Source organism: Hyperoodon ampullatus, assembly GCF_949752795.1.
Source record: "Hyperoodon ampullatus genome assembly, chromosome: 19".
In the NCBI taxonomy this organism is placed as follows: Eukaryota; Metazoa; Chordata; class Mammalia; order Artiodactyla; family Ziphiidae; genus Hyperoodon; species Hyperoodon ampullatus.
In genome coordinates, this window is record NC_136932.1 from 24,350,231 (window position 1) to 24,366,535 (window position 16,305).

General features: G+C 43.3%; 1 protein-coding gene across 2 annotated transcripts in view; it reads right to left on the reverse strand.

Moving 5' to 3' along the window:
- Positions 1 to 718: 718 nt before the first annotated feature.
- The window catches only part of GNA13 (G protein subunit alpha 13), a gene marked incomplete at its 5' end in the record, with an annotated part of 37,192 nt that continues 21,605 nt past the window's right edge, over positions 719 to 16,305 (reverse strand). The window contains 2 exons of one of the 2 annotated variants that reach the window (XM_079724959.1): positions 719 to 1,354; positions 6,443 to 6,493. In XM_079724959.1, coding sequence (XP_079581085.1) covers positions 782 to 1,354; positions 6,443 to 6,493 — 624 coding nt within the window. In that variant the 3' untranslated portion in view covers positions 719 to 781. The remainder of the gene's footprint in view (positions 1,355 to 6,442; positions 6,494 to 16,305) is intronic. The other variant, XM_079724960.1, reaches the window with a different exon arrangement.

Consider the following 16,305-nt stretch of genomic DNA (forward strand, 5'->3'; position numbering starts at 1 on the left):
CCGTATGGCACATCGATTACATGATATTTAAATATGAAAAGGGCAAATTACATTTCACTTATGACTTTTAATCAAAACACTACGGATGGCATGCGCCTGCCTTGTGCTCCCCTGGACCATTTGTGAGCTTTCATTACCATCAGACCAGAGATCCTCATGTAAACTTTAAACACACCAGAATATTGCCTTCAGAAACCACAGAAATTTGAAAAACAAAACAACTGTTGTGTATATAAGCAATCAGAAAACCGTGAAGGCTAAATCTGGGTGAAGCTACAGAACGCCATTCCTTAGATCACACATTTTTCCAGTGGCCCTTTCAGAACAGGTCACCATGAAGCTGGGCGCAAGTGTGGCTGCTACCTGCAGGGCGAACAAAAGGCATCTCACTCGTTCTAGAACTAAACATTCTTAACCTCAGACCTACAAATATTAAGGACACCTTCTATACTTGGCACTACAGGAGAATTCAGTTTGAAAAGTGGAAGAATTTAAAGCCTGAGGGATGCCTTGTCTGAGGTCTGGCAGGAAATGACTCCGCTCCAATGGAAGCCGGAGTGAAAGAGATCAAAGCCAAGCCTCAGCAGATATTGGCCGTGTGTTACTCAGCAGCTCTCAGCCACAACCGAAGGCCGCAGAAGAAGGACTAAGATTTCCAAGAAGTTAAACACAGAATCAAGATTTTTCTAATTCCTGTTGTAAACTTCTATTTAAAAAAACAAAACAAACCGAAAACAATCAAAAAGACAAAAAGATATGAAGACAGCAAGTCTTCTGTACATCACTGGAGCATGAGCTGCTTGAGGTTGTCGTGAAGGATGGTGTCCTTCACGTCGCGGAAGACGAGGCGGATGTTCTCCGTGTTGATGGCCGTGGTGAAGTGGTGGTACAGGGGCTTCTGCTGCTGGTCCCGGCGTTTGTTCCGGAAACACTCCACCAGGAATTTTTGGACGTCTCTTAAGCAGTGGGGATCCCCTTCGAATTCTAAGAAATAGTCTTTGATGCTCACAATTTGCACTTTCTCCTCAAGCAAATCTGTCTTGTTCAAGAAGAGAATTATGGAGACGTTGCTGAAAACCCGGTTATTGACGATGGTTTCAAAAATGTTCAGAGACTCTGTCAGGCGATTGGTCAGACGATCTTCCATAAGCACCTGGTCAAACTCACTTGAGGAAACAAGGAAAAGTATTGATGTCACGCTGTCGAAGCATTCAAACCAACGTTTTCTTTCTGATCTCTGACCACCTACATCAACCATTTTGAAAGGAACATTTTTAATTTCAAAGTCGTACTCGTGAATGCCTTTGGTGGGTCTTCTGGCTAGCAGAATGTCTTGCTGTGATGGAATGTAATCCTGGAAAAGAAAAAAAATCGTTTCCTACTCAGTAATGCAGGAGTAATGAGAATTTTTAATGTACTACTAACTGGGCTAGTGAATGGATACGCAAACAAAATTATCTTTTAAATGACAATCCTCTGGTAACATTAAAGCATCAATGCTATTGTGATTCTCATCATAAAACAGCAAGATACACTGCAATGTTAGTGTAAGCACTGGTTCGAGATTCGCTGCAAACGAAGGCGCCTATGATTTTTTCGGCCTGCCGGACGACCTGAGTGTCCGTCCATGCGTGACGCCCACCGTGCCAGCAGTCGCCCGCCGCTGCGTGTCCACGGCCACGGTCACTGCTCCTCGCCCCTCCGTCAACAGCGGCGGGGCCCCAAGTCAAGGTTCTCCGCCCCCCGAGGCCCCTGCTCCGCGGCCCTGCCTGCAGGACCGACAGCTCTACCCGGGTTGCCTGTGTTCTCACTGCTGCGACGCGGCCTCTGCTCTGCCCCCTTGACCGAGCTCACTCTGTGGGGCTTCCCAGCTGTTTGCGGGGGGCCGTCTCCGTGGCAGGGCTCCAGCTTTTCTCCCCTGCCGGCACCCATGCCCGGACACAGCGGTGCCTTGGAGGGAGGGTCTACACCAAGACCCTGGACAGACGGACAGAAGCTGCTGGCCTCCCGAGCCCCCCGCTGCGGCCGACAGTGAGTACCCCTGGGCAGTGAAACTGGTTCTTTCTTCTCAGCTTAGTATTTTTCCAGAACTTTGATGGAGCTTTTTGACAATACTGAACAGGAAGGCTTTAAATGCTCATCACCAAGGTCACAATTCTTTTTAATCAAGGCAAGATTTTAAAACAATGCCAACTGTTACAGTGCTGCATTTTATACCTTTCCAAATACTATGATTTTGAAATTTCATTACAGTGTGAATACTTATCTCCTTAAAATAGTGTAGCTAAGAATCAAAAAAAAAGAGAAAAAAACAGCAGTTCTCAGTTGTCTGCAACCCACAGCGATGTATAAAGTGCCCACAGGGCTCTAATGAAACACGCTGGGGTTCGCACGTGTCCCCCTAGCTCCCGCAAACGCACACGCACCTGCCTCACCTGTAATCAGCACCGCCCCGATTCTCTGCCCGGCCCCAGCTTCTGGCTGAACATTTAATCATGAACTGTTTCACATGCTGATATGGTTGTATTTCATTTTAAACGAGCAGAACATACATCAAATGGATTAACGTTCTAGCATTTACATAAATATTCCCCCACTAGTGGTCATTTAGGTTGGTTCCAATTTTTTGCTTAATATAAATGCTGCAATTAAAATTCTCACGCACATCCTTCTTTTCCCCCCTTTTGGGCTATTTCCTGAAACCAAATAACCAGGAATAAGATGATGATGCAGTCAAGGCTTGTGAAGATTTTCACGACTGGGACACCTAACGTCCACCTGCTCTCCAGAAAGGCGGGGCCGGTTCACGGCACTCGTGCGTGCCAGCCGCCTCAGAAACAGGCCAGCCCCGAGGGGCAATTTTTAATTTTCTAATTTCATAAAAATAAAAAGTTCTTTATTATTGCCTTAGTTAGGAGCTCAGGGCTAATTCACATAAAGCACAAACACAGGACGAGGTAATCAAGCGCTCAAGGGTCTGGCAGAGTCATGGTGATTAGGACTGGATTCTAGAGCCAGCTCCCCACAGACTACCTGGGTGACCTGGGACAAGTCATCACTTAACCTCTCTGCGCCTCAGTTTTCTCACCTGTGAAAAACACAGACAACAGCACCCACAGGGGTGCTGTGAGGACTAAACACAGCAAGTGGGTGAAGCGCTTAAGAACCGGGTTTGGCACACAGCCCGTGTGTTACTGTCTAGCGGTTCCCACTGTCACCACTGCTGCCACCACTGCTGCCAAGAGAGGGAAACCAAGGCAGCGATGGCCCCCCTACTCGTGCGCACCTGAGAGCCCTCCACGGATGCAGCCTCTTCAGGCCGAACGCTCACCGTCCTCCTCCCCAGCCCCGGCCACCAGGACGCTCTCCCGCCCACGCCCTGCCCCGCCCGCAACCCAAGCCTCCCCATCACGGTGGACCTTCTCCGTCACCTCCTACTTTATATCAAATCCCGCTGCTCCTCCTTGGAACCTTCCTCACCTTTTCTTTCCCCTCTTTATTTTCACCGCCCCCATTTTTTAACGTCTCAGCCTGGATTACCATCTTGGACCTTGGTCCTCCGCACCTCCTGGGTCCACCTCTAAGCCCCCGAGACCACCCCTCCTGCACCATATGCCTTCAGAGCTGGCGGTGAGGCCCCTCCCTGCATCAGACCAAACCTCGCTGACCGGGCTTCCATGACCCTCCTTATTCCTTGTTTTCTGGAACCGGCAGACTCTGCCCCACCCCATCAGGCTCCCCAGAGCCCAGCGTGGAGAGCTGCACGAGCCTCACATCCCGATACCGCTGCGTGTCCGGTCAGCGTGATGCATGACTGTGCAACGAACAGCGCATCCAGACCCTGGTGACTGCCTTCCTGAAATCTGTTCTTGTAAGTTAGAGCCAAGCACTTCTGTCAGACAGATGTGCCTCCTGACCCCAGGCATGGCCCGCTGTGCACGTCTCCTCGTTCCCCCCAGCCGCCCAGGCTCACGTCCTCTCAAGGGCTAGCTCCAGCTTCTCCATCCATGAACTAATACCATCTTCACCATCTGTCTCATTTCATCGTCCTCTGCTTGTTTTATGTATGTTAGTTTTGTCTCTGACTAGAATGAGTTCCTTAAACATGGAGGTCAAAGAACCAAACAGCTAATGACAAGCAGTTATTACAACAGCAAAAGGCACCAATCTGAACACCTTACTGGGTGCCATGGATTGAACTGCATCCCTGCACCGTCCCGCACACCCCCGCCTGCATTCATGCGCTGAAGCCCTAACCCTCAGTGTGATTGTCTTTGGGGACAGGGCTTTTAGGAGACGACCAAGGTTAAATGAAGTCATATGGGCGGTGTCCTAATCAGGTAAGTGTTGGTGGCCTTAAAAGAAGAGGCCATACACTTCTTGCACGTGTGTGTGCTGAGCAAAGGCCACGTCAAGGCACAGCGAGAAGGCCACAGTCTACAAGCCAGGAAAAGAGTCCCCACGAGAAACCGACCATGCTAGCAACTTGACCTTGGACTTCTAGCTTCAAAAACTACAAGAAATAAAGGTCTGTTATTTAAGCCACCCAGTATGTGGTATTTCGTTATGGCAGCCTGAGCAGACTTTTGAGACATGGGGTTTATTTCATGTAATCGCCCCCAAGCCCGACGAGGATGGTTCTCTTACTATGCCCATGACATGGATGAAGAAACTAACATTTAGAGATGCCTAAGGTCATACAGCCAGTCTGCGATGGACCTGGGATTGGAATTCTGGTGGTCTGGCTGCAGAGCCCTGTCCCTGACCCCTGTGGTTCCATCTCCCAGAGGGTCATGGGGCTTGGCACACAGCGGGGATTCAATGGTCCTAGAACTTCAGTCAGAGATGGCGAAACAAACGCAATCCCGTGACCTGTCTGATGTGTACAGAATGGGCGGCCAGTCTGCAGCACACCCACATTTATTCTCCTCGCCTTTACAACTACCTACTGATCACAAAAACACGTTTTTGTTTTTATTCCAGATGTGGCCTCAAAACTGTTCTCAACCTAAGACTCTAAGCAGCCAGTACCAACTGACTGGGGCTGGCTCCGAGTCACTCGTTCCGACGCTATTTGTTGAGTGCCTACGAGGCACCAGGCACTGTCACCGGGCAGCAAGAACTCAGCCCTTCACAACCAAGACCCGAGGTCCTCACCCTTAGGGAAAGGGGCGGGGGAAAGACCAGCAAAACCTATAAATGAAGAGACCGACTGTAATACGAACAAGCAAGCTTGAAAAGAGCCAGAGCTGATGCTGAAAACAAGAGGAGGGGACCCACTTTGAATGGTTTGCTCAAGGAAGGCCTATCCGAAAAGGCAAATTGAGAAGAACGGGTCAAATGCACACTATTTGGATCAGAAAACATGAAATAACTCTTAAAAAATTAGTTTATCTGCTAAAGCTTCTCTCCATTTGGCTTATACTTAACTTTTTTTAAAGGCTTATTGCAATCTGACCACATGGAAAAGTGACAATGAAATGTCTTAATACAAAGTCTCACTGATGTGGACTGAGTGAACAAAAACAGACAAATACAGAGACCCTAACTTCTAAAGCACCTGTGTCTACGAAACAGGTGGGAGAAACACATACTGACTGAACGAACGGCAGGCAGGTGCAATTTAGCAAAATACAAAAAAATAAGGGAAAATGCAAAACTTAGCGTCTGGACACACATATGCTACTTTCCTACTTGCAATAGGTTTCATTTTGTGCTTTCCTTCTGTTTTATTTTTAAAGTTAAACATCTCAAAGAACCCATAAAACCACATTAAACTTTACAACAGAAATCTGGTTTAAGAGGAGGCATATGAAGCTATACTCAGTTGAATGGGTCACCACTGACGCTAGGGCAACGGCTTTCGAGCATTTTCTAAGCAGCACAAAGCTTCCTTCCAGTGAAGTCCCTGCACAAGTCCAACACGGAGAGCGGCCAGCACCAGCCCTCACCAGTCGGCCACGGCCTCAAGGGATGCACTGCAGGACAGTCCAATGGTCCAGCTCCTTTGCAAGGGCGACTCCTCCCACATCACGGCCTTGAGAATCCAGCCTCCTACCCTCCAGCCCAACACACGGGGGTCCTGAACTGGAAAATACCGTTTGCTGAAAACTTCTGAAATCAATCAGCCCACCGCGTTCTTTCGGTTTCCACTTACAGAAGAGCAAAAGACACTGACGTAGGCTAGTTGATGTGCCATCTCATTTTCAAACATAAACTTCTTTCCATAAAGAGTTTTACTTTCACAAAATAGTGGATAGGGCATTGCTCAAGGAAATGGCAGAGGTCAGGACAGGAGAGGGAGAAAAAATGAAGCAGGAACAATCAGCATACTGCCACTAGGAAAAAGGATATAGCTTAATACATAATTTTTCTAAGTTTCCTTATCCTAACTACTGCTTTCAAATGGCAATAAACATAAACATTCAGTCTGAAAACTTACTGGTTCTCCAAGTTTATCCAAGTTATCCAGGAAATATTTTACAGATTCACCCTGAAAACAAGAAGAAAATAAATAGTTATTAGGGCTTAGAAATGGAAGACTTTGTTACAACAGTTTATATTAAACTGTCTGGTTGTACACTTAATCCAAATCCAAACATACTTTGTTTAGTCACCAATTTCAGACTGAGCAGCTAACCCCACTAAAGACATATAAAATGTCTGCCTCTGTCAAAGTGCTACAGCCTGGTGAGGCTCACAGAGTCTTTACAGAAGCGATACCCCAAGCACTCATCCATTCAGACAGGATCACATGTACGTATTCCGATATATCTGTGTATCCAAAGGGAAGATGTACTTAAAAGGTGAAAACTGCTTTTGCGATACACATACAACTACAATTCAGGTGGGATTATTTCTGTCTACATTTTTCAATCAAGGTTATATCAAGAGCGCAGCAGGGATGAGGCGAGAACACCTAAGAGGCAAGTCCCTAGACAGACACGCCTTTTTGCTCCTGAGCCCTGAATAATGCTGCAGGCTTCACCTCTCCAACAGGTCTTCTCTACCTGAGCGATCAGTCTACTCTCTCTGAGCCCAGATTTCTGTCAGACCTCAGGCAATTTCCAACATCTAAAGTGCATGAGAATCCATTCCTAAGAGGAAATACTGGAACAAAGGGCAGGCAGGCAAGAGGGACCGCTTGCGGAGAGCAGGGCTGCATCTTGGAGCCTCCCAGGGTTCTCCCTCTCCTGCTGGATTTCTACCAGCGCAGCACTTGTCCTGCCCGAAACTGCTACCCCAAGCCCCAGAAGGCAGTACAGAAGAGAATCCCCTGAAGATCTTGTCTGACTGGAGGTTCTGAGGGGGCGGGGGGGGGCACGTAATTTCTGCAATTCAGGTGATTTCTGGAACCACAGTTTGAGTCACGAGGCCTTAAAGCAGCAGTTCTCAAAATTTTAGTCTCTGGATCCCTTCATACATCTTAAAATTCTTCAGGATCCCGAAAAGACGTTGTTTAAGTGGGTTATAGCTACCAATACTTACCACATTAGAAAGTAAAACTGAGACATTGTAACAAATATTTTATTTATTAATTCATTTAAAAATATCGATAATAAACCCATTCATGTTAACATATTTTAGTGCAGCTTAATAAAAGCCAGCGAGACACTTGTGCTTCTGCATCTGAACTGCTACTACAGGTCATTTCAGCTGTAGCATATGAAGATCTGGCCTCACAAAGAATGCTGATTGGAAAAGGGAGCATTTTAATAACCTCTGTAACTATAGATATTTTTGTTTCTACACCAGAATTTGACAAATGGTAGTTTCTTAAAAGTGATGTCCCTGTGGAATGGAAAGCCTACTAATGAACTTTTTGCACTTTAGTTACAGACACTAAAATTCACTGGTCTACCTTGTACTTTGAATGGGTCTTTCACCCACCCATAATTTTGTAACACCAAGCACTGATCACATGGAACATGGTGGGCAATTAAGTATACAGATCTTCCAAATGTTGGCATGTTTCATAATATTAAGAAAATCATATTCATTAATATCATAATGATCTCATAAGAAGCCTTAAGGCTTGGGAAGCTGACAACCTCACAGTGGTGGGCAGATACAAGTTTTCCTAAATTCTGATCTTCACTTGAAAGCTCAAATTTTATCAATGGCAACTAATACTGTTACTTTCCTTGAACTGGCAGGCTAACTTCATTCATTTTCTAAAAAAATACCTGTCAATTGCCTAAGTCTGAGTAAGCTGGTTGTTTCTTTCAAGTAAAAATGGTGTTCCATGAAATATACAGTTAGTTCAGCTCACGACACAACCAGTCACAAAAGTGCTTTCCCCGGAGTCCACGGTCCTGCTGCAGGAGCGTTTTCAGGGTGCCGCCCAAGCCATCATACAGCGTAGTACAGAGCTGTTGAAATTGAGATCTAAAACAATTTTTACTGCTTAATCAAGTATCTCTTCAGTGAAACTGGTGTGTGTGTCTTAAACTGCAGACGCAGAGCGGTGATGAATACACCAACTAGTAGTGTGTTTGGGGGCTGATACCCCATCTGCGCTCAGGCACTGGCTGGCAACTGCAGCCCTGCTGTTCTGTTCTATCGGTGCGAGTGTCAGCTTAATGAAGGGAAAGAACATCTTAAGTGACACTCTCAAGAGTGCTGAACATGAAGACTCCTTTTAAAGGGTTTCTGGGATCCCCAGTGGTCCACGGACCGCACTTGGAGAACTGCTGCCTTAAAGCACGTGGTGGAGAGCGCGTACACAGGTGTGTGTGCTTGTGGTGGGCATGGTGGGGTGGGGAGGCCTGGCTGTGACTTCCTCGTGACTGCAAAGGAGCAGCGGCAGATGACTTTGCTTTTTTCTGGACGTGGAATATTCGTACAGTGTTTATAGCACCTAAAGATGATTTTTAAGAGAAGGGAAAAGAAAAAGCTTCCAAAAAATTCATTCTGGGGTAAAGAAGAGATTATTTGGTCAAGCCTGTACGGGTACTTTGCATTATTTCATCCATTTTAATGAAAAACATAATATTTTTGTTTTTATGATGGATAACATATATATAGTCCAAAGGGAATTTGGGCTTAATCTTTAAATAACATCAATATTTACTTATTGAGTTGTTTGTACAACCCAAATGAGGTTATACATTTAAAGTACTTTAAAAAGTAAAATTCAAACGAATATTACCAATCCTGTTACACTGAAGTATACATGGTAGAGTCTCTTGGACAAATGTGATAAAAAAGTAGTCACTCTGCTTCTGTATGAGTAAGACTTACAGAACTGTTACCCTTTCAGTAATGTGCATATTGAATACTTACATAATGTTAAATACCTTAAAAGAAATTTAAAACATTTCGAAAAGGTGTTTTTTGACTGGTGTTATATGTTGCATTAATTGACTTTTCTTGATTTTAGAATTAGTAAAATTCACTGTGGAAAACTTGAAAATTAGAAAAAGGAACAAAGAAGGAAACAGGCAATAATCATTAATTCCACCGCCCAGAAACAACTACAGTTAACGCTTGAAGAGACTGCCTTCCAATCACTTTTTGTATATTTAACACTGTTGAAACAATACAGACAAATCTGCATCCTTATTTTTCACTTATGTAACTGTAAGGACATTTTAATGGTCAAAATAATTCCCAGTATTTACATGCTAAAAAGTTAACTAAAACTGCTAATCTAATATTGGATATCTGAGTTATTTCCACCTTTTAAATAAGGTTTTAATATTTTAAAAATAAATAATGTTGTGTAAACAGCTTTATGTGCTCTTGAATTTCATTCTCAGTGATCTCAGAAGAATTACTAAGGCAAAGAGATCCAACATTTTTAATACGCCTACTACTCACTGACACACAGGTCCTATTGATTCTCTCCTACACAACAGTTACAACACTGAGTATATGAATAGTGAAACTGTGAGGACAAAAAATAAGACAAGATCACAGGAGAGTGTTTTACAGATGCTTCTGTAATAAGCTAGAATGCAGACTCTCAGAGGCCCCACACTGTGCTGGCTGATGCTTATCACTTCAGGGACCCCAGAGCAAAGGAACTCTGTGTAAAAGAGAAAATAACACGGTCCATGTCCAAATTGACAATAAAGGTTCAACTACACAAACATTTATTTCAATTAATATTGCTGTTTAACTAATGGTCAAATAAACGAAGGTTAAAGTAACCCTAAGATGAACATATTATCAAAAGCAGCAAGCCTCTTTCCCCCCCTTTAGAAACTAAATGCTTACACCGAACCCATCATTTCTGAGGGTATCGGGAAATTGGTATACTCATTCTAGCGACCTTGCAAATTCACACAAACTTTTTAGAAAGTTATGAGTAGTACACTTCATAAAACTTTTAATGAACTTTTTGCACATTCTAAGGAATTTACTGAACGTAAAATGACACAAACAAAATGATATTTTACTTGATGCTACCTATAATAGCAAGATTTGGAAGTTTATTTTTCCACTTATTATGGGAATGAGTTAATAAATTTTGGCACACTAACATAACAACATAGTATAAATCATCAGGTAACAATTATTTCGATATAATCGCTACATATGAAATATGTATGCCATTAAGAGCTAAATTAAAGCAGGGGTTGCCAAAGCTAAGCTCCGCAACCCCTCACCCTACCCACACGTTGCTTGTATGCTCACCCCTACACTCACTTGGCAGCAAAACCTGACCTGAAGTGGCTGAGGCTCTTTACATAGTCTTTATTTCTCCTACTTAGTGAAACTGTTCAAATGTTTTGCTGCAAAAGAAGTGTAGAGGGACTTCCCTGCTGGTCCAGTGGTAAAGAATCTGCCTTGCAATGATTGCAGGGGACGCGGGTTTGCTCCCTGGTCAGGGAACTAAGATCCCACATGCCACAGGGCAACTAAGCCCACGTGCCAGAACTACTGAGCTCGCGTGCCTCAACTAGAGCCCGTGTGCCGCAAACTACAGGACCCACGCACCCTGGAACCCATGCACCACAGATACAGAGCCCAGGCGCCATGGAGCCTGTGCAGCACAGCTAGAGAGAAGCCCGCGCACCACAACGAAGAGCCTGTGCACCGCAATGAAAGATCCCACATGCCGCAACTAAGACCCGATGCAGCCAAATAATAATAATAATAAAAAATAATAAGTAAATAGAAAAAAGAGAAGTGTGGAGATTATGTAATAAACAGTACATGCATTATATTATCTATCTGTAATCCAAAAAATTCTTAATAAATGTGGTCTCGGGGATTTATGATAAGAATAGTTCTTCATTACATATGCTTTGATTTTCGCTATTTAAAATATGGACAAGGTAACTTTGCAGTTCTGTGAGTGACTATATTCTCTTTTCAAAAAAGTAAAAAAGGAAAAATCATCCGTATTTGTTCTTCTCTTGGTATTACAATACAAATATAAAAAAGTATTTAAAAAGTTCTTTTCACTGAAGCTTCCTGATTTAACTGCATTCCCTAAGAGGGAATCTTAGATCTTTGGGGTTCAAATTATTACATACCTTTGTTTATTAGGAATTCGTCATCTCACCAAAATCAAATAATATAACACAAATATGCACATGCTCCTGTTATTAAGTTTCAACTTCTATTGAAGAAAGTTTCATCAGTGTAATTTACAAAGTCCTTTGTGCACTTGAGACTATATAAAATCTAAATAAAAGCATTTTAGTACATTTCACACATTTCAATGTGTGGATTATCCCCAATATTTTAAATAAAATAAAGTGGCACTAAATAAAGTGCCCTTTGCCTTCTCCCCCATCACTCGGCCAGGACTCAAGGATTATAAATGCTTTAAAATATTATTCCTATGAAAAACACATTTTGGTTTAAAATAACTCCTCAGTCAAAAAAAAGCTATTTACATCATAGGTGATATTACTAATCCTTGCATTAGTGAGAAAACTGAAAGTGGGAGACATAAGAATAATCTTAATCATCTTTTAATGCACGTGGTGGTAACTCATACTGTTAAGAGATGAAGTTTAGCCAAATGAACCTATTCTGAAACAAAACAGTTTTAAACACACGCATGCAAACGCACACGTGCATATGCGAACACACACATGCTATAAAAGGATGAATACTTTTCTGAATTAAGTAATTTAAGGGAAATTTCTTTTTTTTCTTTTTTTTTTTTTTTTTTGCGGTACGCGGGCCTCTCACTGCTGTGGCCTCTGCCGCTGCGGAGCACAGGCTCTGGACGCACAGGCTCAGCGGCCATGGCTCACGGGCCCAGCCGCTCCACGGCATGTGGGATCTTCCCGGACCGGGGCACGAACCCGTGTCCCCTGCATCGGCAGGCGGACTCTCAACCACTGCGCCACCAGGGAAGCCCTAAGGGAAATTTCTTACAGTAGCTTTAAAGACCTTTACTGGAATAAAAAAAAGAGAGAGAGAGAAAAATCTTTCACAACCTCAAAAAACAAACAAAAAAAAAACACACCAAACTAAAAAATATAAAACGTGTGTTATTTGCGATTGAACCATGAAGGACACAGAAAGTGAATAAGGGCATCTCTGTTCTCAGTAACCGAGAGCTTCGGCCCTGGCCTTTTGTCTGAGCCTTAGGCCCTCATGCAAATCGGACACCTCGCTCAGTGCCTGGCACCTGGCGGCTTGGCTCCCTCCTCCCCAAGTGTCTGGTGAATGAAGTGTGAATAACCAGGGGGTGATTCCCCTCAAATCCTTTTCCCTAACCGGTTCAGAGGTGATAGAAAGTCTTCTGGTTGTCTAATATTAACACTAAATCTAGTCCCTTCCCTAACACTGAGCCATCTGCAAGTCTCTAGACTTCTCTGGGCCTCAATTTAACCGTCAGTAAAACGAGGAAGTCGCGTGGTTCGGTGCATAATCACCAGAGCGCTGTCTGCCCTAGGCAACAATTTCAGTTTGTACAACTGATTTAAATGTAAGTTCTCCTTTCCTTTCTCTATGTGCCTGTTACCCTTGAAGCCACTTTTGTTGTGACTCATTATTCAGGTTGTGTTGCTTAGTCTCCTGGCTAACACGGAAGTAAACAATTTCATGTATCGGGCAAGAAAGACCATGGGTTTAAGACTCACTCTTTGTTGGTTATGACTTGAGAGCTATTGTAACTCTCCTCAGTATGTTTTATGTTACTGAAGGGAATTTTAAATAAAATTCCAAAGAAAAGCCATTTTGCACTTATGGCTTTTTAAGTTTAAGATGTTTTGGGTCATCCCTTGTTCTTTGTTCTCTGTTTGAAATACTGAGATAACTTTCTAGGTTACTGAAGCAAGGCTGAAGAGTCCAAAGTGGCATGGCACCCTTAAAGTTTTCCATATTTCTTTAACCTGTGGATATTTGGGTTCTGCCTAAACAAGGGCAGAGCAGCCAGTGGGCGTGGGTTCTACTCGCAAGACAGGCTCTGCTACTGACAAAGCCAGGGAACCCTGGTGAAGTTAACTCAAGGATAAAATAAAATGACAGATGAAATTAATTTGTGTCAGCTTTACAGAGCTGAGCCTAAACTAGGAATGGCTTCAATGTTGTCCCCATTTACAAGAGTCATGTGTTAGAAAGATTGTCTTTGCTTACAGAGACAAAATGGGTCAGGGGCCCTGAGTTTGAAGGTAACAGAAAGCTGAGAACACAAATTAGAAAATAACTTCTATTAAACAAATGTGTAATTATAGGGATACTTGGCAGTTTATTGGCCCAGTTATCAAACAAGTGACAGATTTATTCAACACCCTCTTCTGCGCGGCTAAAATATATAAAGGACGGGATTTAGAATGTACTACTTTAAAAGGATGGGAGGGGCTTCCCTGGTGGCACAGTGGTTAAGAATCCACCTGACAGTGCAGGGGACACGGGTTCGAGCCCTGGACCGGGAAGATCCCACATGCCGCGGAGCAACTAAGCCCGTGCGCCACAACTACTGAGCCTGCGCTCTAAAGCCCGCGAGCCACAACTACTGAGCCTGCGTGCCACAACTATTGAAGCCCGCACACCTAGAGCCTGTGCTCCGCAACAAGAGAAACCACCGCAATGAGAAGCCCGCGCAACACAACAAGGAGTAGCCCCCACTCACTGCAACTAGAGAAAGCCCGTGCTCAGCAACAAAGACCCAAAGCAGCCAAAAATAAATAAATTAATTAAAAAAAGGAAAAAAAAGATGCAGAATTTAAGCTAGATAGCCAAAGAATACACAAGAAGAAATTATCTGCTTTTTTAGAAGAATATACTCATTTACTGGCAGCTTTATAGCAACAGGAAGGGGATAACTCCACTTAAACAATATAGGTACAATCTAGAAGAGATTTTAACTTCAAGGTCTTATTTAAGTTTCTAAAGTCTATAGAGATAAGGATCAACTTCAGATATTTTAAAAGCAAGGCATACATATTCTAGAAAGCAGTTTGGTAATCTGTAACAGGGGCTTTAGAAATGGTCCAGGCCACAGGGCTGCAGGAGCAGCACAGGAGCGGAGCGATACTGCGGCAGAGGGAGAGGCTGGTCGAGAGCCACTGGAGCATTCCTTTATTGTGTTTCATATATTCTAGACCAGGGTCCTCCAACTATGACCTGCAGGCCAGACCCAGCCCACTGTCTGTGTTTGTGTGGCCCATCTAAGGAGTTTGGAAAAAAAAAAAAATTAAAAGACGACTTCATGACATCTGAAAATGATATGAAATTCAAATTTCAGTGTCCATAAATAACACCGCATTGGAGCACAGCCGTGCTCATCGGTTTATGTCCTTACTGTCTACAGCTGCTTCCCGGCCGCCGCCAGGAGAGCATCGTGACAGGCTACGCGTGGTGCTCTTCATTCTGCACCATGAACTGCACGGACGCAGTTATAACGTGAAAGTGTTTCAAGTGTCATCAGTAGTGCAATACCACGACTTTTTGTTTTTTATTATTACTAGTGCACGTCCACCAAAAGAGGCAGAAAAGAAGAGGACTTTATGTGTCACGCTTTTAAGGCACAATGGAATGTGGATAATTCTGATATCAAATGATATGGCAAAGCCCTGTGTTTATTATGCAATGACCCTACAGCTGCGCTAAAAGTACACACGGACATCAATACTACCAGACTAAGCGCTCTACAAAATAATCCCAACTCCTACAGAAAAGCAATAGTCAGAAAAATTACAAAATTTTAAATGGAATAGCTCATCACAGAATTTCTTCACAAGAGGAAAAAAATGAAAATGAGACTGCAGCTGATAGCTGACAAGTTTCCAAGGAGTTCGTATTTGTTAGCCAAGCAAGGACTGCCACGGACTGCTCAGCGGTTTGTACTCAAGGGGTCAATGCCAAGGGTGCAGTGACTGAAGAATAAGCCTGTATGAATAGGCTGTGCGCAAGAACTACAGATGAGAATATTTTCAAGGAAGCTGAGAAAACACTAAATCAGCACAACCTGAATTGGGATGTGTATTACAAATGACGGTGGTAAAAATGTGTGGAGCAGAAAAGGGACAAATTTACAAAGACTGTGAACATGGTTACATCATGTATTCTTCACCAGCAGGGACTTTGTAGGAAATACATTAAATCTATATTGTTACTGAACCAGTATTGTTAACGACGAATTTAATTCACTCTCATGGACTTGACCATCACCAGTTCCGTGAATTTTTGTCAGAAACAGAAGCTAAATATGCTGACTCGCCCTATTACACCAGTTCGATGTCTTAGCAGAGGTAAGTTTTTACTGAGATTTTTTGAACTAATGGATGAAATCGAATTTTTTCCGAACAAGAACCACCTTCAACCACTAAATGCAGGACACTGAATGGCTTTTCAAAATCAGCTTTAGGGAAGACTTGATTACATTTCGGAATGAATTCAATCCAAAACTAAAAGGCAAAACAGTTTTTTGCAAACTTTATACTGTGGTAGAATCATTTTGACAATTAGTGTTACTGGAATCATAAGCAATGTCCAACTGCTTTATACCCTTTCTTTGCTGTCAGGTTAAAACAGTAGGCCTCCATTCTCATGCAAATGTGCAGCAGATATACATTTCTAAAATCAAACTATAGTTCCAGCAACATCTTTCAGACCGTAATTCAGAGTGTAAAAAAAAAAAAAAGTCCATACTTCAAAATCCATTTAACTGTGCAACGACTGGAAATGGTAAACCTGCAATGTAAATGACATGCCCAGAGGCAAACATCGGGAAGAAGCTAACAGAATTCTCTAAATGTCTTCCAAGCAAAGTCTAAGCTCAATTAAAACCAAATGCTTGGGTTTCCCTGGTGGCGCAGTGGCTAAGAATCCACCTGCCAATGTAGGGGACACAGGTTTGAGCCCTGGTCTGGGAAGATCCCACATGCCACG